Here is a 26,313-nt window from a genome sequence, read left to right as displayed (position 1 = left end):
TCCAGCTCCCCCAAAGCACTGAGCTATAGCTGCTACTCTGCTCTGTGCTCGCTGGTGTGCTTCTGGAGCCACTGAGTTACGTGGGAGCGTGTCTCTCTGCACCGCGCTGTTGTGTGTCGGTGGCAGATGAGCTGCTGGTTCTGCTTTTGTAGATGGATCCTTTGTGTTACTGCTGCCGCTTTCTCATCATCTTCTGCATGCGTTGCTACATATTTGGGAGATTTATTATGAAATATGAGCTCAAGTTATGCCCTCCTCGGCCTTAGAAAGTGCCTTGTGTCACATCAGCAGACAGTTTGTGCAGGAACCCGCATGAGAGGAAAGTGTTCAATACTTTCCTCTGCTTTTCCACTTTAGGCTACCAGAGAGAGCTGCTTTTCCAGAGGGATGATGGCTCTTTCAGTGCCTTTGGAAATGAAGATCCCTCTGGGAGCACATGGTAAGTAGTTCTGCCAGATTCACTGTGGAATTTGAGTATTTTAGATATTTTCCCTGCGACTAAAACTTTTTTGTGAAGCTGGTAAAAATTTCCAGCTGTATTAGCCTTCTGCCTGGTTTTCATTAAGTGTTTAGGCCAGCTTTAAGGTCATTCCGCTGGATAACTTGCTGTCAAAGCCATTATCAGGGCAAGGCTTTTTAATTTTGCAGAAGATGAATGATGAATTATTCTAGCCAGGGGAATAGGTTGGTCTGAAATTTTTTCTGATGCTTTCCTCATAGGAATGAAGAATAATAATTAAATGACTTATTCTTCCAGTTGACTGAAACCATTTAGGGCTATGTGATCATCACTGCTTCAAAAAGATTTGCAGTTCTCTCCATACTGGAGGCAGAGGACCGACTGAGGCATTTCCTGGGGGGTGAAGAGAGTTACTGGTGGTAAAAATTTGTCCTGCTTAGCTCTCTTACACCTCCTTTTTGAGAAGCTGTAAATACAGCTGAGAAGGCCTTTTCAGTGCTGAATTTCCCCCTGAGAAGTATATTGATCATAGTAGTGGAAGCTAGATAGATAATGGAGACAAGTTCCAGCACTCAGTTAGTTTAAATATGCATATGTATTTCAGTACATGCTACTGATTTTAAATAGAACCTTCCCAGTTACTGTGCCAGTGACTGAGTCACTCCTTCTGGAGTCAGTGAGCATCTTTCAATGACACCAACGGGATTTGCCTTAGACTCAGTACTGATGGATTGGAAAGTGAAGATAATTATATAGGCAACTCTGGTACTTAAATAGTGCAGTGACAGGCTATATGAATGCATGTTTGGCAAACAAGGGGGTCAAAGCAGAACTTGGCATTATCAATGAATAAAGCAACAAAGGTTGTTTCGATGATATAATTACAAGAATGATCGTGATAATTAACATCACTCTCATAACTGCATTACTTTGTAAACTATGATTTTTGCCACGTTAGCCTAGCAGCAGAGGCAGGAGAGCAACATTTGAATAAACGTGCTGGCAGACTTGGAGTCTATACTCTGTTTATTTTTGAAGCACAACAGCTGCAAAAGGGGTGGTCTTTAGGAAGAAGTGGATTAAGCTTAATCTGCTTGCTTGTCTGGGTGAGGCATGCATTTTCCTCTATGCTTGGGAGGTGTGGGTAGAACACCTTATGCGTCACAGTATTCTTACATCATCTTAAACAGAAGAAACTGTAATATGTTGCTAATTTTGTCATATTTGATTAACCTTTTCCCCAAGGTTATCGGCTTTTGTATTAAGATGTTTCCTCCAAGCTCGTCAATTCATAGATATTGATCAAGATGTACTCATGGATACAGCTGAATGGATTGTCCGGCATCAGAAATTAAATGGAGAATTTCATGAGCCTGGGAAAGTGTTACACAGTGATCTGCAAGGAGGCACCAATAATCCAGTCACTCTCACAGCTTACATCATGTCATCCCTCCTAGGGTTCCCAGATAAACGGGTACTGGAATTTGTAAATAGAATTCATAGTTACTGGAACACTTCATAAATGGTCATACTACCTGCTAAACACTTGGTGGTTTAAGGAAGTAGAGGGACATCTGAACAGCGACAAAATTTAATCTGATTTTGTTAATTTTCCCTGTACTTTAGCTCATCTACCTGAAACAATACAAAGTTGTGCTATTAGGCCCTTCAATTTTATGTGCCTTTGCAAAATCTAAAGGCAGTTGCTTTTAGCAAGAATATTGTCGTGGCTTTAGTCCAGGAACTTGCAACAAAATTTATGGGGGAACTATCCTTAGAGATATTAAGTCATTCCCATTGATTTCACTGAGATTACTCACGTTCCTAAAAGACGGTGCCAGATCAAAAGGCTTGCCTTTGAGGTTCGTGCCTGCGACTCTGAATGAGATTTTCAGTATTTCTTGGTTGTTGTTTGGTGATAGTAATGTTTCTGTTTCTGTACAAATTTTTCTTTTAAATTACAATATTTCAATATATATTTTATTCACGGTACATTCTTCAATATGATCTTCATTTCCAGCATGTTTATGTCATCAAGAGTGCTACAAACTTTCTAGAAGATAAATTAGAAGGCATTTCAGATAATTACACTTTGGCACTTGTGACATATGCATTGTCCTGGGCAAAAAGTACAAAAGCAAAGGAAGCACTGAATATACTGAACCAGAGGGCAGAACACCAAGGTATTGCACAACTATCTTATACAATTGTATAGATGGATTTTTGTCAAATTTTAAAATACCTATTATATATCTACAGCTGCATATAGAATTAGAGATGAAGAGAACCTTTCTTCTGAACTAAAATGTTTTGAGTATGATATAGAGAATAAGAACTTCCAAGACAGCCTTAATGAAAAGTGTCCATAAATGAATGACAATTCACAACAAAGCTAGGTCTTTCAGTCTCAGTTACTGTGTTTCTGATGGGAGTACCATGGTGCTATTGAAGGACAATACTTGACAGTTTTTCCATGTTATTACATGCACTTTTAAGATCAGCCTGGTTAAAGAGAGATGGATGGGGTTAGCTATTCCGAAGTAATTTGGATAGGTCAGGAGTGGGTGAGGGGTCAATTACTTAAAATCAGTATCGGAATGAAGAGTTGAAGGATTGGACTTTCTGTAAGACAATACAGAGGTGTGTTCCATTTTCAGTAGGGACCCATCTTCTCATCTTGTTTAACCTGAGTTCAGCATGACTGAATTTTGTTCCCTATTTTGGGGGAAGAATAGACCATACAGAGTATAAGAAATGGAAGTTTTTGAAATAGTTTTGAAATAGTTTTGAAATAGTAACTGTCTGCTTGAAAAATCCAAATGAATTGTTTGATGAAACAGCTTCTTGGGTGTCGCTCTGTGTTTACTGAGTTAGGCCTTTCAAACAGTCACTTTTGGGAAGGGAGGGAGTCACTGTTTTGGAAGGCATCACTCAAGAACGAGCCTGGTGAGCAACGGTGCTACCTGAGGTGCCTTCTCTAGTCCCAAAGAGAAAGAAGCACCCCAGCGAAAAGGTGGCCATTTCACAAAGGCTCCTTTTACGCGAGCACTTCAGGCTGAGAGCGAAAGGATCAACACAAAGTTCACTGAAATCAATGGGAGTGATTATTTGGACTCCCAACTTTTTTTGTATCTAGATTCAGCCATGGCTGAGTAAGTGCTTAAGTCAGTCCTTTATGGGACATATGTCTAAACATTAAGACAATTTTAAAGAACCTTGCTAGATCCCATATGTAAGCATTAATTAGGATGTTTCCCTTAATTCTTTCCCAGAAGTCCAAAGACTTCAGTCTGTGGATCTGAGGTTATTATTGGTTCCTTTTGCAGGAGAATTTCGTTTCTGGATAACACCTGCTTCTGAAATTTCTGATTCATGGCAGCCACGATCCATCGATATTGAACTTGCAGCGTATGCTCTGCTCTCACACTTTCATCAAGACAGATTAGCAGAGGGGATCCCTATTATGAAATGGTTAAGTCAGCAAAGAAACCACCTTGGGGGATTTTCATCTACTCAGGTAATAGCTTGTCTCAAGGGTCTTTGTTACGCTTTCTAAATAAGCACTGTGTATTTAAAAAAAAAAAAGAATAAAGAAAAAAAGGGACCATTTGGTTTTTACAAAACAATTACTGAATTTTGTTTTGCTGTAACAGCCTTGGTTACGTGCAGGTTTGCATCCTTTGTGATATTGGCGTCTGAAACCTGGACTACCAGTTTTAGCATTTTGGCAAGTATAATTAAAAAAACCAAATTAGTGGGTCACCTTGATTATATAAAATATTAATAACAAAAGATCTTAAATTAAGAAGAAGTAGTGATGCCCATGGAAAAATAATTAATCAGATTTTCCAAGCAAGTGTGATAAATATCTGTGCTTACTTTCTTTCCAAGGAAAGAAACCTCTTTCTATTCTTTCCATATGTGGACCCTCAAACTCCTGAAAGTCTATTAAGTAAGATAAGAAAAGGGAGTAGGTTTTAGAGAAGCAGCTTGACCTAGTGCCTTTGTTGGCAGTTGGTCTTAATAATGCACTTTGTCCTCATTATTACATAAATTTTTGATGGGCCATGAAATTTGGAAGATCTACATTATCTCCAGGAGGTTTCCATGTTATTGAAACCACATCTTGTAAGCTGTGCTGGCATCCAGGAAATTTATATAGTACTTCGGGTTTCGTTAATTTAAACTAGCTTTTAAATTGGCTACAAATGCTGGTCACAATAAAATGTCACATTTCATCATCCTGCTTGGTACCAAGCTGGACAGGCTATCCTTCATTATTTTCAAATGTTTGTTGTTATTAATCTAAGAGAAATTAGTTCTACTAAATAAAATGCAGTTTAAGAACCAGCCTGGTTCCCCTGAGGTTCTAGTACTTTTCTAATATGTTAATACTTGCGTATTATTTGAAGAGGCTGATGGAAGCACTAAATGAGTTGGAAAAGCTTTTCTCTATTCTCCATAAAACATTTTTACTTGAAAGTTTGAAAATCCAACAGTGTACCATTTCCCCTGAGGGTGAAGTTAAGAAATGAATTTAATCCTTTTGTTCTCCCATAGTCTAAACTACTTTGATTTCAAAATTGTTCCAATGTCTCCCTAGATGCCTTTTTAAATTTGTGGAAATGACCCCATACTTTTTTTTAACTTCTAAGATTGCTTAAAAAAAATGTTTGGAGTGTTTCCTTCCATGAATTTATTACATTAGAAACTTAATATATTGTTAAACAGTAAGGAGGAAAGTAATCAGTTGCACGTGTGATGTTTTGTAAGTTAGGGCGTGGTAACTCACTGCAATTTGTATATGTGATATAGCTTACTATGTATTTGCAATCAGTACATTTTGCTTTGTGATGCTTTTAATGTTTGAGCATAAACTGTACATATCTCATATACACAGGAAAACAATCCATACAAAAAATTGCATATATATGAATGTAGATTTAAAGGGTAGGGAAGAGTAGCAAATTCTGAATAGCCTGTGTTGCTGGGCAAGAGGGGCCTATGAGTCTGGGTTGAGACCATACTCCCTAACTCTTTAGGTTGTGAGGTTGTGTATTGGACCCAGCATTGTGATGCTGGGCCATGCACCTCATGTTTCGGCTGTGACCGTTTCCTGGTGACTTTGGCACTGTTGGTAATCAGCTGATCTTCCTGGATTTTAACCAGTGAAGCAGGTCATCTCAGACGAAGATGTGGCATGGGAAGGAGAGTGGTTTCTAATCATTTAGAGTCAATAGGCAGCACATGCTGGTACCTTAAGGTATGGCACAATCACCATGTCATAGTAAATGAGCTTCTGTTATGTTAGAATTTTGTTACCAGAATTTTGTTACCTAAGAATGAATAAAACAGCCCTGTATGCTGAGCCTGCTGGTTAAAAATAGGTGCAAAATGAGATACGTGAACACCAAAAATCCCTGAGAAACATTAGAGGCATAATCGATTACTGTATTTTTTTGAAATTCTCACTCACTAGACTGTGCTGGACCCAATGTTCAAAAACTGCCTCTTGTGTTCAAAACCTGGAGAGCTAAGCCTGCAATCATACACAAAGATAAACAAAAGAGAATTTTAGATATATATATGATAATAAGCATATATATGTCCATAAGCATATTCTGCAGTGGTTAAACAATTGCACAAAACCTTTTGATCAAATGTACAGTATAAAAACCGGGCAGAACCCCTTTGAAATTGCTGCCGGGGGCTGATAAAAACTCATTTCTGGCTTTTTTTTTTTAATAAATGTTAATAGTTTTTCAGGCCTATAGCTTTTGCTTTGGTGATCAAGGTACCCTGAATAACTCCTGTGCAGTACTGGAAATTTAATGCATAGTCACTAAATAAATCTAGAAAGTAACAGAATCATTACTGTCCTCGTTGGCTTTCTCTTTCCTGTCTGTGTGGTGTGTGATTCTGACTGTTGTTTCTACTGGGGTGTCAGGTCTTCCACATACCTTGCACAAGAGGAAAACTTACTTAGCTGACTCCCACCTTGTTCTCCATGGCATGTCACAGTAGCTACCTTGTCCTGTGTTGCTATCCCTCTTCTGTGCTGGGATTCTTTGTGCCAGTGCAATCCCAACAGAGATGTGGAGGCAGCTGCATGAAGACTCCAACGTAATCAACAAATGGGACAATGCAGGGACCGTGAGCTCCCCAAGGCATGGCCTATACACAGTTCATTGTGCAGGCTTCTTCTATTTAATACAGGATTTCTTTCTCTCAACAGGACACGGTGGTGGCTTTGCAAGCCTTGAGTCTATTTGCAACTCTCACTACTGCAAGCAAAACAGAAATGGATGTAACAGTGACAGCAACTTCTTTGAAAATGCCAGAAATCTTTTCAATTGATATGCAAAACCGTTTTCTGCTTCAGACCAAGGAGGTACTGTAGAAAGCGAGGAATATTTTCACAAAGTCTGCTGACTCTGAAAGTGCTATGAAAATACTGTTCTACTCATCTTTCTTTCAGATTGCCCCTGCACAACCGATAACAATTACAGTGACGGCAGAGGGAACAGGATTTGCTGTCTTTCAGGTACACAAATCAGTTATTCTTGCTAAAGATATGGTCTCTATAAGGAGGGTATATTTTGGAAGCTTAATAAAATATGTGTTGTGGTTTAGTCCCAGTCAACAACTAAATACCACACAGCTGCTTGCTCACTCCCCCCTCCCCTGTGGGATGGGGAAGAGAATCAGAAGAGTCAAAGTAAGAAAACTTGCGGATTGAGATAAGAACAGTTTAATAATTAAAATACGACAGTAATAATAATAATCATAGTAATATAATGAAAAAAAAAATAACGAGAGAGAGAGAGGTATGAACCCTCAGGAGGAGGAAAAACAAAAATCCAAACAACAAGCAATGCAGCTGCTCACCACCCACCGACTGACGCTGTTGGTCTCCGAGCCATGATTGCTACCCACCCTGGCCAGCTCCCCCCAGTTAATGTACTGGGCATGATGTTACATGATATGAAATATCCATTTGGCCAGTTTGGATCTGCTCTCTTAGCTGTGCCGCCTCCCTTCCTGGCTTGTTGTGCACCCGGCAGAGCACGGGAAGCTAGAAAAGTCCTTGACTAGTGTAAGCACTACCCAGCAACAACCAAAACATCTGTGTGCCACCAGCACACTAAGTCCAAAGCACAACACTATACCAGCTACAGTGCAGAAAATTAACTCTATCCCAGCTGAAACCATGACAATATGTTAATAAGAACAGTCTTCTGAAATGTCTTAAATCAGTACCAAAGCACTTTACTAATTGAAGAACGTGGTCAACTAGATACTATGTGAATGGACATATTAATGTGATTGTTTTATGTCTGATGGCCTGGCCTTTTAAGTACTGCTGGATGATTGACAGTTCTGGGACACTTTCATGGGCCAGAGCTATATCAAAGCAGCCCTGTCCGCCTGCAGAAATGCAGTGTCCATTTGCAAGACAAAGGACTCCAGTGGTACATTGGCAAGCAGAAAAGGTCAGAGTAAAAAAGGTGCGTGGACCAGAAATGCCTCATCAGGAGCCTGTGGTAGACCATGGTAAGGCACAGATCAGTACAGGACAAGATTACACTGCTAGTTATTACAGTTATTTTCCTTTTATTGAAGTAGAATACAACAATAGTGCAAAAGCAAAAAATAAGAATATTATGGCTAGGTTCTCCAGCAATTTTTACACTGTTCTGAAATAGCATGAAAGGCAGAGTCAAAGGATCCTGCAAACTGGCAACAGTAATAGATGCTTCATCAGCCAAAAGTGTGGGCACGGCAGAGTGGATCCCATCTCTGCCTGTCCTGCGAAAGACTGTGCTTCAGTACTATAAATTCAAACATATTTACTTATATTTAAACAAATTAAGCTGGGATTGGCACATACTGTATTTAGAACTAGCAAACCGTAAATAGCCTTTTTATGCTTTTCAGCTGCTTGCTCTTCCCCGATAACAGAGATTATGTTATGAAGAAATTCCACCTCCAAGATCTTTCCTAACCCTATGAGAAATATCATATGAGAAGACAGTATTGGATCTGATTTGATAGGGCCACTAATGGATCTCTTTTCCCTGCTGTCCTGTCCATGATATTGGCTTAGAAACACACAGACGAAAGAGAAGACCTCTGAAAAGCTGCGGATAATACAGGTGTATTAGTCTCTGAGCATGAGACACTCATTTAGTGGAAGTATATACTATGGATGACCTAAGACACTGACTCCACAAGGGGAAAGAGAGATTGTAGGGTTAGGGTATATGAAAGGTACTCTCTAGAGAAAGGAGTTGAAGAAGCAGTTCCCTCAGTGGTCTGCTGAAAGTCTTGAAGAAACACCTCTGCTGTCTGGAACCACTCTGAACTGGGCTTGGCAAACACCTCAGAAATTTGGTGTGGCCCATGCCTTCTGGATGGAAGTAGAATGCCACTGAAATCCAGGATCAGCAATGAGGGGAGGGTAGGCAGGCTCAAGGAGGATGGGTATGGGCAAAGTGGATAGATGAAAAAGAACTCGGTGATCTCCTGCTCATGTATAGAAAGGGAGTGAGAAAAACAAGACTCACCTGTTACTTGTTACTGAAATGCACTGACCATTTTTTCCACTCAGTGTATTTTTACTAGACTTAGGCAAGGGACTGAATGTTATTCAGTGTGATGGCACTGACAAAGGTACACTGTGAAATGCGCATGTTTCTCCATTACAGTTTGAGTGGATACTAAGTAGTCAAAAAATAGTAGTCAAAAGTAGTCGAAAAGGGACAGAAAAATACTGGAGATTATTTCTTTGAATTAATGCCCTCAATCAACTGCATTTGTGCTGCTAGTTGAAGAGTTGAAGAACAAAAAGGATAGGGAAGGAGACATTGATTAGGGCATTATAAACGCATCATAATTTTTTGGAAGGTAGTTCTTGTGATTGGGTCAGTTACTGTTACAAGCATCTCCCTTGCAGAAGATGAGCTTTCAGTTTTCTCTTCTTGGGCCTCTCACTGGAACTGGTTGCAGTATGACAAGACTGGACCAGTTCTGCCTTTGGCTTTGGCAGCAACTTCTTAAAAGGGTTAAGAAGAAATGCAGTTGCTCGTTTTGTTGATTTAATGCTAGTTTCTCTATAATAGCCTTCTGTCCCCAAAGTAAGGGTGTATAAAGAAGGAGGCTTTAATTAAACCCTGTGTTGTAAAAAAGATTTTTCCTTCATTGTCATGAGAAATCAGGAAAGGAAAGTCAGACCGTAACAACAATAACTTATTCCATGAAAATACTAGCTGATTGACCTGTTCAGTATGTGGTTTCAGACATCCTGCACTGGCAGTAAATTCCCATTCATTAGCTTTTTCTGGCAAAAGTTAAAACAGCATAGTTTCTGTGATGACAGACTGTTGAGGCACTGCCAGCTTGTCTTTACCAAACTTTCTGCATGCCTTGAACTGGCAGGCTTTCTAGATTGGCTTCATCCTTGGCACTGCCTTCTCCTGCAGAGCAGTTGTACAGGATAAATCTTCACTGTTGCACCACGGTTGTCCCGAGCGCCTGTACAGAATTGGCTCTGTACTCATACAGCATGCGAAATTCAGCAGTGCAGGGCAGGGCAACAGCAATCGTGTGTGTGTCGGTTGAAAGAAAGATCATAACTTTCGTATTGAGGAGTGAGACTTAGCGGCAAAAGCAAAAATCAGAACTTAAACTCTGTTTGCACAGCCTTGCTAGCCTATAACTGACTTGCTAGCCTATATCTTGGAAACCCCCCTGTCATACCCTTAAATTTGGACTGACAGTTTTCCGTTTGCTGCCAGACACTGTTGTAAAGGGACTATGATTTTTCAGAAGCACTCTTCATTCCCTTTTCATTAGCTAAGTAAAGTGCATGTTGGGGTCTTGCATGGGGAGTTATTTGAGCCACTTTCTGATTACTTTTCTAGAAAAATCGAAGGAGAACCCTGCCTGCCCTGCCATGTGTTTTATCTTCATGACTAAGGGAACAGATAATGATTATTGATTTGTATGTGAAAACTGTATGCAAACTTAGTGTTCTGTTGTTGATGAAAATCACCATTTTGCCAAATAACGTCAACTATTATTTGATAGTAAATATTTTCTTAGTTTCTTGTATTTGGTTTTGTCATTCTAGGGTTTTAAAAGCTGATCTTTCTGATTCACCACACTGAAGTGCTGAGTCAGCAACCAATTCTCTTGTCCTCTGTTAGAGAAGGTGTCCCATTTGTGCCACAGCAAAGGGATGCTGCATTTACTATCAACACCGTATCGGGTGTTAACCAGTCTGAAGCACCTTAGAATGTTTTGTCAAAGTAAATTTCAATTTTGGTGTGTTTTATTGGGTATAAGTACATGAGTGTGCTAGAGCAGATGTGCTAGGAAAACTGATATAGTTCATTATCCTGTATCCCATAGTGCAGTAGGGAGAGGATGGCCAATGAAGGTTACTGGAACAGGGCAAGCATGAAGTGATATCTCACTAGTATACCTTCTTGCCCTTCATCAATTTGCAACACAGGGCCTTCCCAATCCACAGGTCATCTCTGTGCTCTCTCTCTCTCAGTTGATATTTCCTTGATGGATTTTTTTTTTTCTTCCATGAATATGTAACTTTTTAAATATTTCTAAGCTTTTAACAACCACAGCTTTTTGTGGCAAGTAGTTCTGCAGCTAATGGTGTATTGCATGAAGAAGCACGACCCTTCTCTCCTCTTGAATCTGCTCCCCTAGTTCCTGTATTTAGAGAGAAGGCACAAGAGGGATAGTTTTGGGTGAGAGCAAAGCTCAGTCTAGCCCCATATTCTGTTTTCCACAACAGCCGGAGGTGGATGCTCAGGAAGGAGTATAAGAAGATAAATAAATGTAACATATTACCTGACTGTCTTCTACCTCTTACCATGTATTATTTTAGAGCTTCAGGTGGAGGTAGTTTCTGTGGGTTTAGAAAATTTTGATTCCATGAAGGTGTCTATTTAGAGGTCATCTAGTCCAACCTCCCTGCAATAAGCAGGGGCATCTTCAGCTAGATCAGGTTGCTCAGAGCCCCGTCCAACCTGACCTTGAATGTTTCCAGGGATGGGGCCTCTACAACCTCTCTGGGCAATGTCTTCCAGTGTTTCACCACCCCCATTCTAAAAACCTTTTTCCTTATATCCAGTCTAAATCTACCCTCCTTTAGTTTAAAACCATTACCCCTTGTTCTGTTACAACAGGCCTTGCTAAAGAGATTGTCCCCATCCTTCCTATAGTCTCCCTTTACGTACTGAATGGCCACAATAAGGTCTCCTCGCAGCCTTCTCTTCTCCAGGCTGAACAACCCCAACTCTCTCAGCCTGTCGTCATAGGAGAGGTGCTCCCACCCTTCGATCATTTTTGTGGCCCTCCTCTGGACCCACTCCAACAGTTCCATGTTCCATGTCCTTCTTGTGTTCTGGTACCTTTAGCTGGTAATATGCCTAACCAGCTACATGCCAATGCAACATCCAGGTAGCTTTTACTAGGCAGAGCTCTGTTGTCCACGTTTTTTCATTTGATTCAGGTAGCTGGTGGGTTTATAACAACAATGTATTATCCAACATGTCATATTTACTTATTTATCCAATAATTTGACCCTTTATTATAGTTTTGACCGTTTTTTCTGGTACAGATACCAAGTTTACTTGATACCTACAGTTCTCTAGACCCCCAGTTCTCTTAAAACTTGCTGTCACATTTGTCATCTTCCAGTCTGTTTTTAAAACTTTCTGTTTTAAAACAGCAAGGCAGTTTTAAAGAAACACTGCAGGTAATGATTCAGCTGTTTCTTTACCTCATCAAGTTCAACTCTGTAGGCAGTATAGCCTGGTTTTTTATTACTGCATAATTTTCTGTCATGGCTGATAATGTGAGAGTACTCATTGGTTGCTCAACTTCAGCTCCAGCATTTCTGCTTTGGTTGTTGGCACTGGTAATTTTATAGGATATTGAGATAATCAGGCTATCTCCTAATTATTCAGACCTCTTTTAAGGGCTTCTGGTTTTACCACTCTCCTACCAGTGTTTCAAGTGTCTTATACACACCTAGACTAGAAGAATTGCAAACTCTTCGAACAGTACCTAACAGATGAGCTTAATTTGTATTCATGTTACTGTCCTGCATTACTTCCTTACTTGGCTCACTTAGCAGAGCTTGGCAGTTGTTGAGCAGAAGGGGCGAGAGCTCTGTCCTTGAGGCAGACTGAAGACTGCAGCTTTGTCTTTGCACAGATGAACCAGATAATGAAACTACTGAACGGCAAGAAAACTGTGTTGTTCTGAGCTTGGAGTAACATGCTATTCCTCATCTGTTTTGAGTGTATGTATGTTATGTTATGAAGACTGAAGATAAATTCTGTACATATACTATGTATTTGCTCTTGCTCTGCTTTCATATACAGCCTGTCTTTTTTTAACCCAGTGGGTGTCAGTCTCTGAAGTTTGCCTTTATTCTTCCCATTTCATGCTGTCGGGAAGCAGCTGCACACATAAACCAGCAGACAGCAGCTAGGGAGAAAATTGCTGGTTGTCCTAGAGCTCCCTTGTGTTTGCCTCAGTTGTGCCCTGCTAATTGTGCTGGTTCTGCTGCATTACAAAGTGTTCAGAAAGGATATTTCTTTCAGAGAATTCATATGAATCTCATGTGTAACTGTCAGATCAGGGCCATGTATCCTGTCTCATGTGAGCACTCCTCTGGTGTTATGCTGTTAAAAATATAGTGTTTTAACCACACAGATTTGCTTTACATATGTCATCTTGCAATCCACAGCTCAATGTTATTTACAATACAAAACACTCCGACCAGAGGCTCAGATCTGTCCGAAAACAAGAAGCCTTTGATTTGAATGTTGATGTAAAGGATGACAAAGACGATAAAAACCATTTGACTTTGAATGTGTGCACAAGGTAGGTAATTCAATTGGAGCATTTCATACACCTCTTTGTCTGTACAGCTTTAAAATTATTTAAAATGAGCTAAATTATCTGTTTGTATGGATTTACTAATGTATGGGATATAAACATATAACTAAAGAAAATCAAAGAATTACTTGTGAAAACAGCAGTAGTTAAACTAAGAAGCAATTCATAAGTCAATAAATAGAGTGATAGATCTTTTGTGCAAAATTGTTGCTGGCCACGTCATATTTTCTTACTTGTATGCATAAAGATAGTGGTACCCTAAATGTTAGAGGAGTATGGAAGAGTTTGTGTGAAATACAAGAAAAAGCTCAAAGGCTTCTTTGGTGCAAGTGCTTCTTAGCTATGTGGAGAACTGTGGACAGACTTGAGAATTGAACCAGTGTCTTCCACATTCACAATTCTAGTAACAGACTGTGACAACTCCCCATTACTCTTACCTTTCATGAACAGAATGCTTTGCTTTTGATCTAGAAGTAGATACCTTTTTTTTTTTTTTAAAAAAAAAAAAAAGAGAAGGAAGTTCTGAAGTGCTGAAGACACTGTGAAATACATGAAACAGAAGTAATCATTCTTTGGTCATCTCTTCTAATAAACTTTGCTAGGAACAATTTTAGCAGGACTCAAAATCCGCGTTAACATAATGATAAATTCAACTGGGGTTTTGTCTTATTGTGAAAATATCTTTGTGGTCTTTCATTTACCAGTAAGTCTTATAGTTATGATTTTGGTAATATAATATAAGCATCATTCTAGAGTTGAAAGAAGTGGTGAGGTTTCTGGCCAGTTTAATTCTATTCTTTCTGCTGAATAAGGCGGGGGCGTGGGGTGGTGCATCTGGGAAGATGTTTCTTGTTCAGTAAACACCTACTATGAACTGAGCTGAGACTGCTGAAGCATCATCTCAGAGACTGTAGAACAGCCACCAGCTGTTACCTGGACAGAATTTGGATCAGATGAGACCAGGTGACATTGAACAGTCATATTCCATATTCCTAGGTTAGTCATTAAACCAAGTTGTTTCTTTGACTGCTTTGCTGCCTCATTTTTACTTGCTGTGAAAGTGTTTATACATGTATTTAAAAGAAATATATGAAGACAGTTGTTCTCTCGCTGTTTCTTCAGTATGTGCTTCATATTGTAGTTAAAGAGCACTGTATATTTCACAGAAAACCCTATAGGACATTGTATCTCTATATATATTTATGATTTTTATCTTCTATCTTTTATTATCTACAAGGATGTTGAGATGACTACATTCTTTGTACTTTAGAATTTCATCTGTTTGTGAATACTTCCTCTAGAAATACTGTTTTCTTCTCGTGACATTATAATGGGTTCCTTGTAAATGCAAGACTTGCAAAGTACCACCTGATCCACTGTTATTACTCTTGCATTCCTTTCCTCCACATCCTCTTTTGGTTATTTATTTAAACTTTAAACACCATATGCCTAGAACTGTTTTTATGCTCTGCCTACCACAAGGGAGCTGTGACTGGAGACGGAGCCTCTAGGTGACACCATCACACAAATAATCAGCTATAGCGAATATGATTTCAGTACACAGAGGATTGATTTAATTTGGGAAATAACCAGAAGGCACAAAGCCAGGGCCCTGTTTTTATGTGTTTTCTGGTAACCAATTCAGTGATACAGATGGTGGGCAGGGACACTAGAATACATGAGAGCTCTTGAAATAGAATGTTTTTTTTCTCTTTTAAAGTTTTCTAAGAAGTGTCAACAGCTTTCTGAAGTCTAGCACAAACTCCTGACATATAAAGGGCTTACATGATGGGTCTGGGATAAGTCTTGGCTAAGCATTCTGATTTTCTAGCTAAGGCCTTTGGCTCAGCAATACAGACAGGAAGGGCTCCATCTTTCTGGGAAGGCTCTAGGGTGATGATGTTTTAATTGCAAAGTGTTCAAAGGACAGGGGAAAAATCTAGTGGCATTATAAATCTGCCCCAGGAGAATATTTGGCACATCAAGATCCATCAACTCTTACAATGGAAAGTGGACTGATACAAGTTCTAGTAAGTCTGTGTTTCTGCTCTTTAGGCTGAGACTTCATCTCTGGTTGCTTGGCTTGATAGACTAGTCATCCTCTTCTTTACTTTTCCCTATGTATTTTATATAATATATGTATTATCTATTTAAATTTCAGAATTAGTTTAAAGTTGGTCTACTTATAATCTTTACAGCATGATGTGGCTTTTTGGTAGAGAAACCAAAGTAAGCAAATACAGAAAGACTGCTGAAATCTCAACCAGTTTAGCTAGCTCTGGATATGCAGTTAGGTAATGGAGGCTGCAGCTTTGCAATTATTTTCTTTCTCTAATCTGCAGAATATTCTGCCTTCTTTTAACCAACTTGATAGTGATTGGCCATGGTTATCTCAACTGGCTATAATTTATGACACTGGAGCAGATAATGTCTTATTCAATTTAAACTGATTCTTGGTTAGAGGAGCTAACTCACTGTTTGGAAGGCAAATACCCAGGGCTGCCAGTTTCTTCTCTGGTCAGTCTTGTTGCGTGCATACCATTTCCAGGCATAGGAAACTGATTGCTGATGGTTCTATTCACTCTTTTGTCTATGCTTTCTGCCTACACTAGCTTGGTGTTGTTTTCTCCTCTTTGCGTCATCTATAAGAGGGTCTCACACAGATCTCATTTTGCTGAAGAGCTGAAACATAAAATTCAACTCAAAACATTCTCAGTGCTCTTCAGGTACAAGTTTCAAGTCTTCTTTCTCTCTGTAACTGGTCATTCTTGCATGGTGGTTGTGGTTCGGTGGTTTGTTTCTTTTTTGCTTTTTTTTTTTGTTTGTTTGTGTGTTTTAAGGAGACCATGGAGTTGAAGAGATAATACCGGGAGCTACCCACTAAGGCTGTCTCTCTTCTTTGTTAAGAGAGCTAGATCCTCATAACTTCTAGGGATGTATCTCACTTCTTATGAATACCAAGCTGGTTTGGTTACCTGTTGTTATTTTGGTAGTATCCCAGCCTGGCTAGACAGCTTGGGTATTTTCCTCCCCTCTTATTGGTAATTATGCAGAAATAATTACATCCAGTTCCAATTCAGTTATTTGTTTTCAATGGCAGCTACTTTGGCACAGCGCATCATCCAACAGATGGTTTCATTTGTTTCTAATCTCACGAGCCAACTGGAGTCAGCAGTTGTGCTGTATTTCTTTCAAAGTCATATCTGGGTTCAATCAGCCATTCTACCATGCTTAACAGCATTGCTTTGAAAGCAAGTCTTCCCTTTTTTAAACTCTCCTGGTCTACAAAGAAATAGTTTTATCCAATTACTTTCAACTACTGTCAGGCCTTCAAAATGAGGTTTGGAGACACTTCTATTCTAACAATAATAATTGTTAGATGATGCCAAGGGGTGGGGGGGAACGTCTTCTGCCACCTGCTTTATTTAAAGCAATATAATCTTTTGCAGGTCATTTAGGTATCACTTGTAGCACAGAACACCATAAATATATTTTGATAGTTCTGTTGTGCACCATAGTATGTAAGGCTTGCTCAACAGAGCATCACTTTTTAGTCCAGCATCTGATTCTCATCTTGGAAGAAGATGTAATAATAAGCATTATTTAGGAAAAAAGAAGGAACATAACTTATTAAATCTTCTTTTTCCAAAACTGGATGAATAACGTAGCCATGCATTTTAAAACTGGAGCTTTGAGAAATAATCTGATGGTGACTTTGTTAATGCAACTATCAATCTCTATGAAGGAAATATGAAAAGATTTGGGAGACTTTTTTTGTCATATATCTTTAGCTCACCCTCCAAAAATGAGTAAAAGCAAACAAATGCATCCATAAGAGGAAATATGTGTATTTCAGTTCAAGAGTTCCTAATTACTTATTTTGAAACATGGCTTTAGTTGCAGTATTTCCTGCATGTTTGTGATGTAAACCTGCACTTATAGATTCCAATGGAAAGCTCCTAGTGGTGTCAGAGTAGTCTTTCATATGATTTATGTACTATAGTTTTCTCAGTGCTAAACCTGCTTTTGTATATGTGGCTGAAATTATCAGGCAGAATAATAGAGAAATCAATTATTATCTCTTTATCACTAGAAATTTTCTTGTTGGCATTTTGTTCCATCTGTTTCTTAAGTATTCTTAAGCATTATTACTTCCATAGTTGGGATTTAATGATCAGATAGTTTCTTTGGAGAGCGGACTACTGTATTTCTGCTAAAAGTTTCTTTGTCTCTGTGTTTTGAAAAGGTACTTGGGTTCTGGCGCAGCTCCCAGTAGTGGTATGGTCCTCATGGAGGTTGGCTTACTCAGTGGTTTCTCCGTGTCACCAGATTTCATTCCATTAGACAATACAGTTAAGAAGATGGAAAAGTACAATGGGAAAGTCAACCTATACTTAGACTCTGTAAGTTGAAAATTAGAAAGAAATGTGTTTCTAGTGATGTTAATCTTGACTCTGCCATTGTTTGGTTTAAATTTGGAAAGACATTATGATTCTTTGGGGAAATCAACATCTGCTATTGGCATTGAATTAATAGTTCCACTGTTTTTTTAGTGAGACCGATTGGGTAGGTACAACTCCGTTATATTTATAAGGGGTTTCTAGATTAAGCCTCTTAAAAATCATATATAAGAAGGCAGGCATTTCAAGAAGTCTGTAGTTTGGCCAAAATGACTATGAATGAGATAAGCATCTTTATATGCATCCTTACTCCAAGTCTTTAGAAACAGAAGGGGCTACTGCTGACCTAGAATTCCTTACCTCTTCCATGAAACCATCATCACCAGGGTTCTCAGGATGTTTCTCTTCTGTTTTTCTAGCTAAATGAAACACAGGTTTGTGTGGATATTCCGGCTGTGAGAGACTTCAAAGTGGCAAACATCCAAGATGCTTCAGTGACTATAGTGGATTACTATGAACCTAGTAAGTGTCAGTCATTCCAAATAGATCTTAGTGATTCAGAAGTTTAAAAGAAAATTTCTTTTCACAGAAACAGGACAAATTTTGTTGAAGATAAAACCACATTGCACTGAAGTTTGCTTTTTTCATTGAGCTGCAGCCTTTTTGGACACCGACATGACAAATTTTCTAACAAATAGTAGTGTTTTTCCATGTACATGTTTACTGTCCTGAGGTTGGTTCCTCAGCTGGTGTGAATTGTCATAACTTAATTGTCAGCTGGTATAAATTGGCTTCAATATGGCCTAATGTGTTTCCAACACTACCAAAATGAAGCAGGAACTTCACTGTGGTTCACTTACCAAGTTAATGATTATCTTTCAAGTAGGTTTTTCAGCTGTTTCGTGTTTAAACTAAGAGTCTTTCACAGGAGAAAATCCCAGTGGTTTGATTTCTATAGTTACGTAAAAAAGATCTACCTGGGAAAAATAGTTTCATAGTTTTTTGGTTTGGGGTTTTGTGGTGGTTTTGTTTTGTTTTGTTTTAATAGAGCGTGTTTTAGAGAAAGGCAGCAATGTACAAAGCTTTTGGGCAGAATGAAAAGCATATAAAGATTACAAGCTGCTGGAGAAGATATTAGAGAGGTTTTCATTACACCAGCCAGCTGAAACATTATTAAGGATTTGGGCTTGGTTTGAGATAAGGCATAAAAATGTTGTACAGGCAATATTCTTCTCTTTGGTTTGTTTTAGCACAAGACAAAAGACAACCAAATACACTATGATGTGTACTGCTGTAGCTAGGTGAAGATCATATTTATTATATGTAGGCTGAAATGCTTGTTCAATAACAGAAATTTAAACTAAAATAGGGAATAAGCAGATGTAATGAAACTGTCCATTAAGGCCTAGTGGCTTAACAAATTAGAGTAATTTTTACATGAGACAAACACATCACACTTAGATTCTATGGCCAAAAGGAATTTCTGTATGCTTCAATGACTAGGAGAAGAGCTCAGGACCTAGTCTTTGGTAAGAACACTGTTAGATAGGCTAATGAATAGGTGTACAAAAAAAGTCACATATAAATGCACGTGTATAAATACTTTTATTCTGTTTAAATACATATAGTGCCTATAAATTATCAATTAACAAATTAATATTAAATTAAAGATACAAATCAATATCCTTAAGGACTCAACTTTGTATGATGTAATCAGTGCTGCAAATAGGCAGCCTTAACTTAAAAGGTTGCTTCAGATATTATTTTACAGGATTCCATTCCTATTACTATGTAGCATAGACATATATCATTGGTCGACATATATACTTATGCCATGATTCTGAGTTATTCTGAGAGAACTCTTTCCTATCTAATACAGGAATGTGCTTTTATTTTAATCTATTGTTTTCCATCATTCTCATAGTTGGTGACCCAAGCTGCAGGTGTGTATTTTATGTGATGGTGACAGTCAGGTTCATGTCATATTCAGTGCTAAGAGATGTCTAAGGATTCCTCATGCGCTGGCATTTATCAAAAATTACATCTGTGTGGCAGATATTACAAGTGGTATAGGTATAAGAAGTGGGTTGGGTGCCAATATAGCAGTGCCAGCAAGATATGCCAGGGTTAATATACACAGCTACTTAGCATGTTCAAATGACTCTGCTGCTTCTCTTACCTGACTTTGTTCAGAGCTAGTTGGGTGTCACTGCTGGGTAAGCATTGGGCCCCATAATGGTACATCTTTTACTTTTATTTTTTAGTATCTTGAGACTTGAAAAGAAACTGAATATAATTTCAGTTAAATACTATTAAGAAAAAACAAATTGCAGTGTCCCTAGTTGGAATGAAAACCTTCAAACCACAAAACCCACTAAGGGAATGAAACTTTGCAAAAGCCTGTTCTGTGAGCAATTACCATGCGTTAAAGTTTTTGAAATCAATATGGCTTTCCAGGCTTATAGTCTGTTCAGCTCTGGAGCAACCCTTCAGGAAACTGAGGAGCAAAATACAGGAGCAGGAGCTAGGTGAGGTGGGCAGTCCCACATTCAGGAAGCTGAAGCTCCTGCACATAATAGTGGGAGAGAAAGTGTCAGTTATGAGAGACCTAGCTCTTAAATGTCATAGCCAGTAACCTGCCAGGTAAAGTATCCCAGTTCCTTTGTCATGGGGTGAACTGCGTAGGTAGGGGCAAAATTCCTTTTAAGATGTCTGACCGAAGTTTCTGAACAGATTGGGTCTAACAGTTGAGATTGAGTCTATGAAAGCGTGCCTTTTACCAAGCATTTGCCTGAATATATTGAGAATGTTTTGATGTTTTGGGAAAAGAATGAACATTAATGCCTAGGCTTAAACACCCACTCAGGGGAGTATTCTGCAGTGCATGACAAGGTCTGCATCAGAGTTTAGTGCATCCTTTAAAAATGCTTTCTTTGTGAAGCTGATTGGTTGGTCAGTTCTCAGAAGTTCATTAACTAATGTTAACTAACCTTTTTCTGAACAGGGAGAAGAGCAGTGAGAAGCTACAATTCAGAAGTAATGCAAAGTATAACCCCTTGTGACTTCTGTGACAGTGATTGCAGTCTTTGCCACCGAGATGGTTCTACAGCCTTGCTTCAGCACTCTTCGTTGGCCTCCTTGTTCTGCGTGCTATTTGTCCTTCATGTAAACTTGCTGTGCAGTTGGGCGCTGTAAAAGGAAACAGATTATGTTTCACATCTAAGGTTTCCATAAATTATCCAAAGAAAATTTTATGTTCAGATACCAGCCCGTCTTCAGTGATTACAGTGACCAAACTCCTGCTGCGTTCAGGGAGAGCTGGGCTGGCCCATATGGTAAATTTCTGGCTGTGCCAGAAAACTTCTTTAAGCGTCTGCTGGAAAAACTTTCCAAGTGTTAGTTTCATACTGAAGTTATTTTGTGAAGAAGCACAGAGTTAACCAAGAAAGCAGTCTGAGAAATTACAAACCTAGCCCCATGTTCCCGCTCCCTTTTCACCCCAGCTTTCAACTGTGCTTGTTTTTTAGGGTCATATGTTAGTTTACCGTGCTTTTCTGAAACGCTGCTTCTCTGTTGGGTGTTGGTAAGCAGAGCGCTGGGAGCTTGGTATCAGAGCTCGCTTTGTTCTGTTCTGCAGACATGACACTTGACACTAATATTGAATTTTGCTGTATGCTCTCATGGGGGATAACATGAAAAATAAAAGGAGCTGGCTTCAGAGCAGATCCAAGAGCCAAAAAGTGCTGCATTCACAAACTGATGAACACTCCAGAAAATTGTCAGTCTTTTTTTATCATTACAGAGCAGCTAGGTGGATTTTTTGCCAATTCATAAGCTTATTTTCATGTTTGAAAATAAGGCCTCAGGATGTTCTCATGCATTTTACCCTGAAAGGCTGTAAATGTATCAAAAATGGAGTCTACATTTGAGACTTCATTTTTCCAGGGTTATTCAGAAACAAACCTAATTCTCTTTCCATGTGAGAATGCTGGTGTCCCCTGGCATATTTATGGTCAGCAGCATGCAGATTGCCTTGATCCTGTTCTGGTTTTCGAAAGCCTTCTAGAAATGTCACTCTGGGGCATCATTTATGTCTTGCATTTGCGGTGTCGTCAACGATTTAAGTAGTATAACCCTAAACAGCTGTTTACTGCGCTCTGTGCCATGTCAGCTGGTTGGCCCTGAATACCATCTGTGCATGCAGCTCCTGTTGTTGGTTGGTGGGAGAGGCTTTTAGGAGGTGTGGGCTGGACATGCATTCAGTGCAGCAGAACAATTTACATGCTTGCTTGACTTTAAGCACACCCTTGTATACTTAAGTGCTTTGCTGAAGTGGGATGGAGGAGACGGATGGTGAAGAGCAGCAGGCACTTTTACACCCAAACCTGCTCTTTGCACATGGGGGCAGCTTCAGGTCTGTATGAGTGTGGAAACATGTGAGCATGGGAGCTCTTTCCTCCTGAGTGAGTGTATGAACGCCTTCTCTGTCTAGCAGCCTATGTATGCTCTTGAACACTGCCTGTGATTTCTAATGCTTACTTCTTTTTGATAAGGAAGCCAAGCTGATAACATTCCTAGTGACTAAAATGAAGTTAGTAGTTATCATGCCAGCTAACAGAGTTAGAAGTTTTAAGGCTATTGATTCCCTTTCTTTCATACCCTTTTGAGACGGAGTGTGTACATGTACACATGCAATAATACGGCAGTCACTTTCCTTGAGCAATTTCTAATTTCCATTCAAATTTTGCTACTGCTTGAAATGTATATTTTTGTATTATATGCTCATCTATACTTTTGTTCAAAAAGGAAATTAGTGCATGGTAGCATGGGAAGAGGCCTGAACTTCCTGAACTGGGTGCCTTCTAATACTGAGGTATAGGTTTTTAACTGTAAAACTGGTTTAGGTGGAGTTATTTGTTTTACTTTAGCTGTATTTAGAATTTACGAAGTTTTTCACAAACTTGGGTTTCTGTTCTGTCTCTGGCAGAGCTTAGGCCTGGTTCTTTGTAGCCAGTTCATGCTTTTCATTTGCCTTTGGTGCACTTTGGATCTAGCCCCTTGAATAGTTGATTAGTGCTTTAACATGAGTGCCCGTGCTCCTCTCTGACCCACGTGAAGTAATATTATATTTATTGAAATCCAAAGCACTACTTAGTCAGTAGGACGCAGGATCTGACCCTCTGTAAGTCATGCCCTTGGTTACATGGCTCCAGAGCTAATAGAAACCAAGATACAAACTGAAATATATCTTTGTGTCTCAGATCCTTTACCCATGTATGAAAGCATAGATTGAATTGTGCCAAGTGTAAGATCTGGAGTACGTTCACACTCTGAACTGGGATGTGTTTTGCTGTGGGAGAACTGTGAAAGCAGGCCTTCTTTTACCTTTGGGGACAACAGCCTTGACATGTCATTTGCCTCCATTTACTATAATTTCAAGAACCCAAAGCTCACAATACTTCCAGTTTTTAGTGTATGTAGAGTTTCTGAGAGGGTCATTGATACCTGATTAATGTTAGGATAAAGAGGCTTATTTTCTAGAAAAGATGTGCCAGAGATAAACTACTCCTTTACATTAGATAGTAGGAATAAATTAGTTTTATTTTTCAGGCAGTCCCAGCTTACTGAATATCCCTAAGAAAAATGGATTTAAACTGCTCAGCCTAATTGCAGACAGGGCAGCTTTTATTACTCTTTCCTTACGTTTGTTTTTGAGACAAACAACACATGTTTTTAAATGACTCTTGGCTGTCTTGCACGCCCTACTAAGAAGCATCAGTCATAATGCTCCATGTCGTGGAAATTGTCGGAGTCAGTGAACAAACATCCTCCATTTTACTTTTTTCTATACAGCAGGCATATCATTACAGACATGCAGATCCGCCTCTGTACCAAGCTGTTTTAAAGGAACAGTGTACGTCATATGACTTCAAAGGAATGTTTACACTAGGTGGCCTTGAACTTTCCTACACAGATGCCTTTGGTCACTTTGCAGTTGCAGCTATTATTGCTTTGAATGAGTTGCAGAGGATAAATTTTGTATTGTGTGTTGGCAGTGAGTGGAACAGAGGAAAGGGAATGTTAGGTGGCACAGCGACTTTTTTGTTTTCCTCATTGTTATGTAGGAACCTTTACAAAAATGCTCAGCATGTATCAGGTTTTGATGTTAGAGGGGACATGCTCCCACTCGGTTACTAGGAAATCTTTTAGCAAAAGAACTCTTTAAGAGCAAGGCCTTTTAGGAGCTTTAAGGCATGGTGCTAAAAGCAGTCAGGAAAAGGTATTTTGTGATGGAGCCTTCATGTTGCATTGCCTGAACATTTTTGTGTGGTTGCTCTTTGTTTGAAATTTGAGTATTCTCTGGTACTTCCCGTGCCCTTTTCAGCCACATGCTGTCAATGGACATGGTCTATGCAGAGCCATTAATACACCATTAAATCAATAAGAAACAATGATTTATTTAGGATTAGATTTAAAACAAAACCATAATGCATTTTAAAGGATCTCCCTCCCCAAATCCTACCTTTGCTGTTATCCATGATCTTATCTGAAGTTTTCTCTACAGGTTTCTCTGTGTGTGTCATCTAGAAACCTTCTATACTGAATGCTGTTGTACAGGACAGGGAACGAGTGCTGCCTAATGGGTTTACAGCACCTCAGAGCCCGCTTGCTGGGCCGGCTTGGTGGCTGGTTTGGTTCCCAGCATGGCACCACTGTGCTCCCGTTTACTTCACAAGCAGGAGCTTGTGGCTTGTGCACATCAATGGCATGTGATAAAGGGTGCAGACTGGTGCGGGACAAACAGGAGGGCTGAGGTCCAACGTTACGCGCCCCTCTTTTGCCTTGAAAAGTACTGTTGAAAATCGAACCTAAGATTCAAAAATTGGTTTTATTCCGTTTTCAAAATATTATCCTAGCAATATTTCTCCAAACGTGTTGTTGAGGTTGGTGAATATTGGCAATATTTGGTTTAAGCAGATTCCTGTAGAAAGCATATGTATATACATAGCCATTATATAGGCTCCAGTGTACTACAGTGTACAATGTATGTGCAATTAAAAACACACAAGATCTTCACAAAGTGCCCAAACCAACAACATTTTGTTATGTTCTGTTTTTCAAAACATACAGTTAGGTTTTAGAAAAGATAATATTTGGAAAGCAACTGGTGCCTAATGGCACAATTTTTCTATCTCAAACACTAAGAAAGAGTATTCAAATTTAATGGCCAACAATATTTATGTTATAGCCTTTCTTCTTCTACCATAAAATCTTTATGCAGAGAACCATCTTTATGTGTTTAGTCCTCTAAAAACATAGAAGATTTTGAAATTGGATGTTCTCACTGGTAATTTATCCATAAAATATAAGAACAGTTACTTGATCAGGTCTTTTGAGTTTTCCCCATGTCAAAATATGTGACTTCAGTCTTGTTTCTTACTCAGTTCATTATATTTTTCTGTGCCACTTGCAAATATCATTGCACTAATGCCATTCTATGTAATAAAGTCTGACAGTGTGCTGTATTAGATCAATCCAGTGATTATTTTTCCTAATGGATAGCTTGTTATTTTCAGATGTGTATAAGCATTAATGGCTTGTGTGCTACATTTGAACCACCAGAATTCCAGTGTCAAGATTTTCTTTAACTTCAAATAATACATTTTATTTCTGTATTCCTTAATGCTTACCCAAAATCTGAGCCTTGCTCAGACCTTATCATGTTATATTATGACTTGATTTTTTTGTTGTGGTTTTTAGTATTGTTAGCTTGGGTGGGATACTAATATCAGGGAGAAAATATTAAAAAAATGCTGGCTCAGAGGAAGCATCATATAAACAGATGTAATGTACCATACATTAGCTGTCCTACTGGTTATTGCATCTCTTCTTTTTCCATATCAGGCCTTAAGTGATTTGAACTAAAATTCTTGGCTGCCTTGAGACCTAGTCAGATACCTACTTTGATCTAGTTTAGGTCCATCATATGCATTTCCACTTTTGATCAAATCAGAAATGGTAGAAAAAGAATGCTTTTATGAGCTGTTTAGAGCAAACAGAGGTGAACTAACGTGCCAGCTATGCAAATTGCTTCTCTCTTTTCAAATAATAAAACAAGTGTTAAGGAACTAGACTTTTTCACAGGATTTTGGAAAATTGTCATTGTTTTATTTTTCTTCAAATAAAGTTTGCAATAGCTATTTTTAAATTCTATTAAAGATGACTTTTAATAACAAATATCTAGTGTTTCCTTGTTTAACAATACAGCCACCTGTATTAGATCGCAGTTTCTGTACTGTGTTGGCCGCTGCCCATCCTCAGCATGTCTTTGAGGCTGCCTCACCTGTGTTTTAAAGCTTATAATCTGAAGTGGTGCAATGGTGACTTCCATGGTCCGGCCGCTAACCATGACTGTATAGATCTTTGTGTGGGCCTTTTCCAGGTAGGGGACACCACGTTTTAGAAGTATATTATTTTAGTCAACATGAACTTATTGCAAGCTTTGCTGTTAACGTCAAC

At 39.0% G+C, this 26,313-nt stretch overlaps 1 protein-coding gene across 1 annotated transcript in view; it reads left to right on the top strand.

The window, feature by feature from the left end:
• Positions 1–26,025, top strand: part of CD109 (CD109 molecule) — an 82,368-nt gene extending 56,343 nt beyond the window's left edge. The window contains exons 24-33 of the mRNA XM_064447799.1: positions 358–439; positions 1,706–1,934; positions 2,481–2,643; positions 3,787–3,977; positions 6,696–6,851; positions 6,939–7,004; positions 13,242–13,378; positions 17,640–17,796; positions 18,213–18,315; positions 20,798–26,025. Coding sequence (XP_064303869.1) covers positions 358–439; positions 1,706–1,934; positions 2,481–2,643; positions 3,787–3,977; positions 6,696–6,851; positions 6,939–7,004; positions 13,242–13,378; positions 17,640–17,796; positions 18,213–18,315; positions 20,798–20,988 — 1,475 coding nt within the window. The 3' untranslated portion in view covers positions 20,989–26,025. The remainder of the gene's footprint in view (positions 1–357; positions 440–1,705; positions 1,935–2,480; positions 2,644–3,786; positions 3,978–6,695; positions 6,852–6,938; positions 7,005–13,241; positions 13,379–17,639; positions 17,797–18,212; positions 18,316–20,797) is intronic.
• Positions 26,026–26,313: the final 288 nt, after the last annotated feature.

This window comes from Phalacrocorax carbo, chromosome 3, assembly GCF_963921805.1.
Source record: "Phalacrocorax carbo chromosome 3, bPhaCar2.1, whole genome shotgun sequence".
NCBI lineage: Eukaryota > Metazoa > Chordata > Aves > Suliformes > Phalacrocoracidae > Phalacrocorax > Phalacrocorax carbo.
The sequence above is the reverse complement of the archived record's forward strand: the minus strand, read 5'-3'. Positions and strand labels throughout refer to the sequence as shown.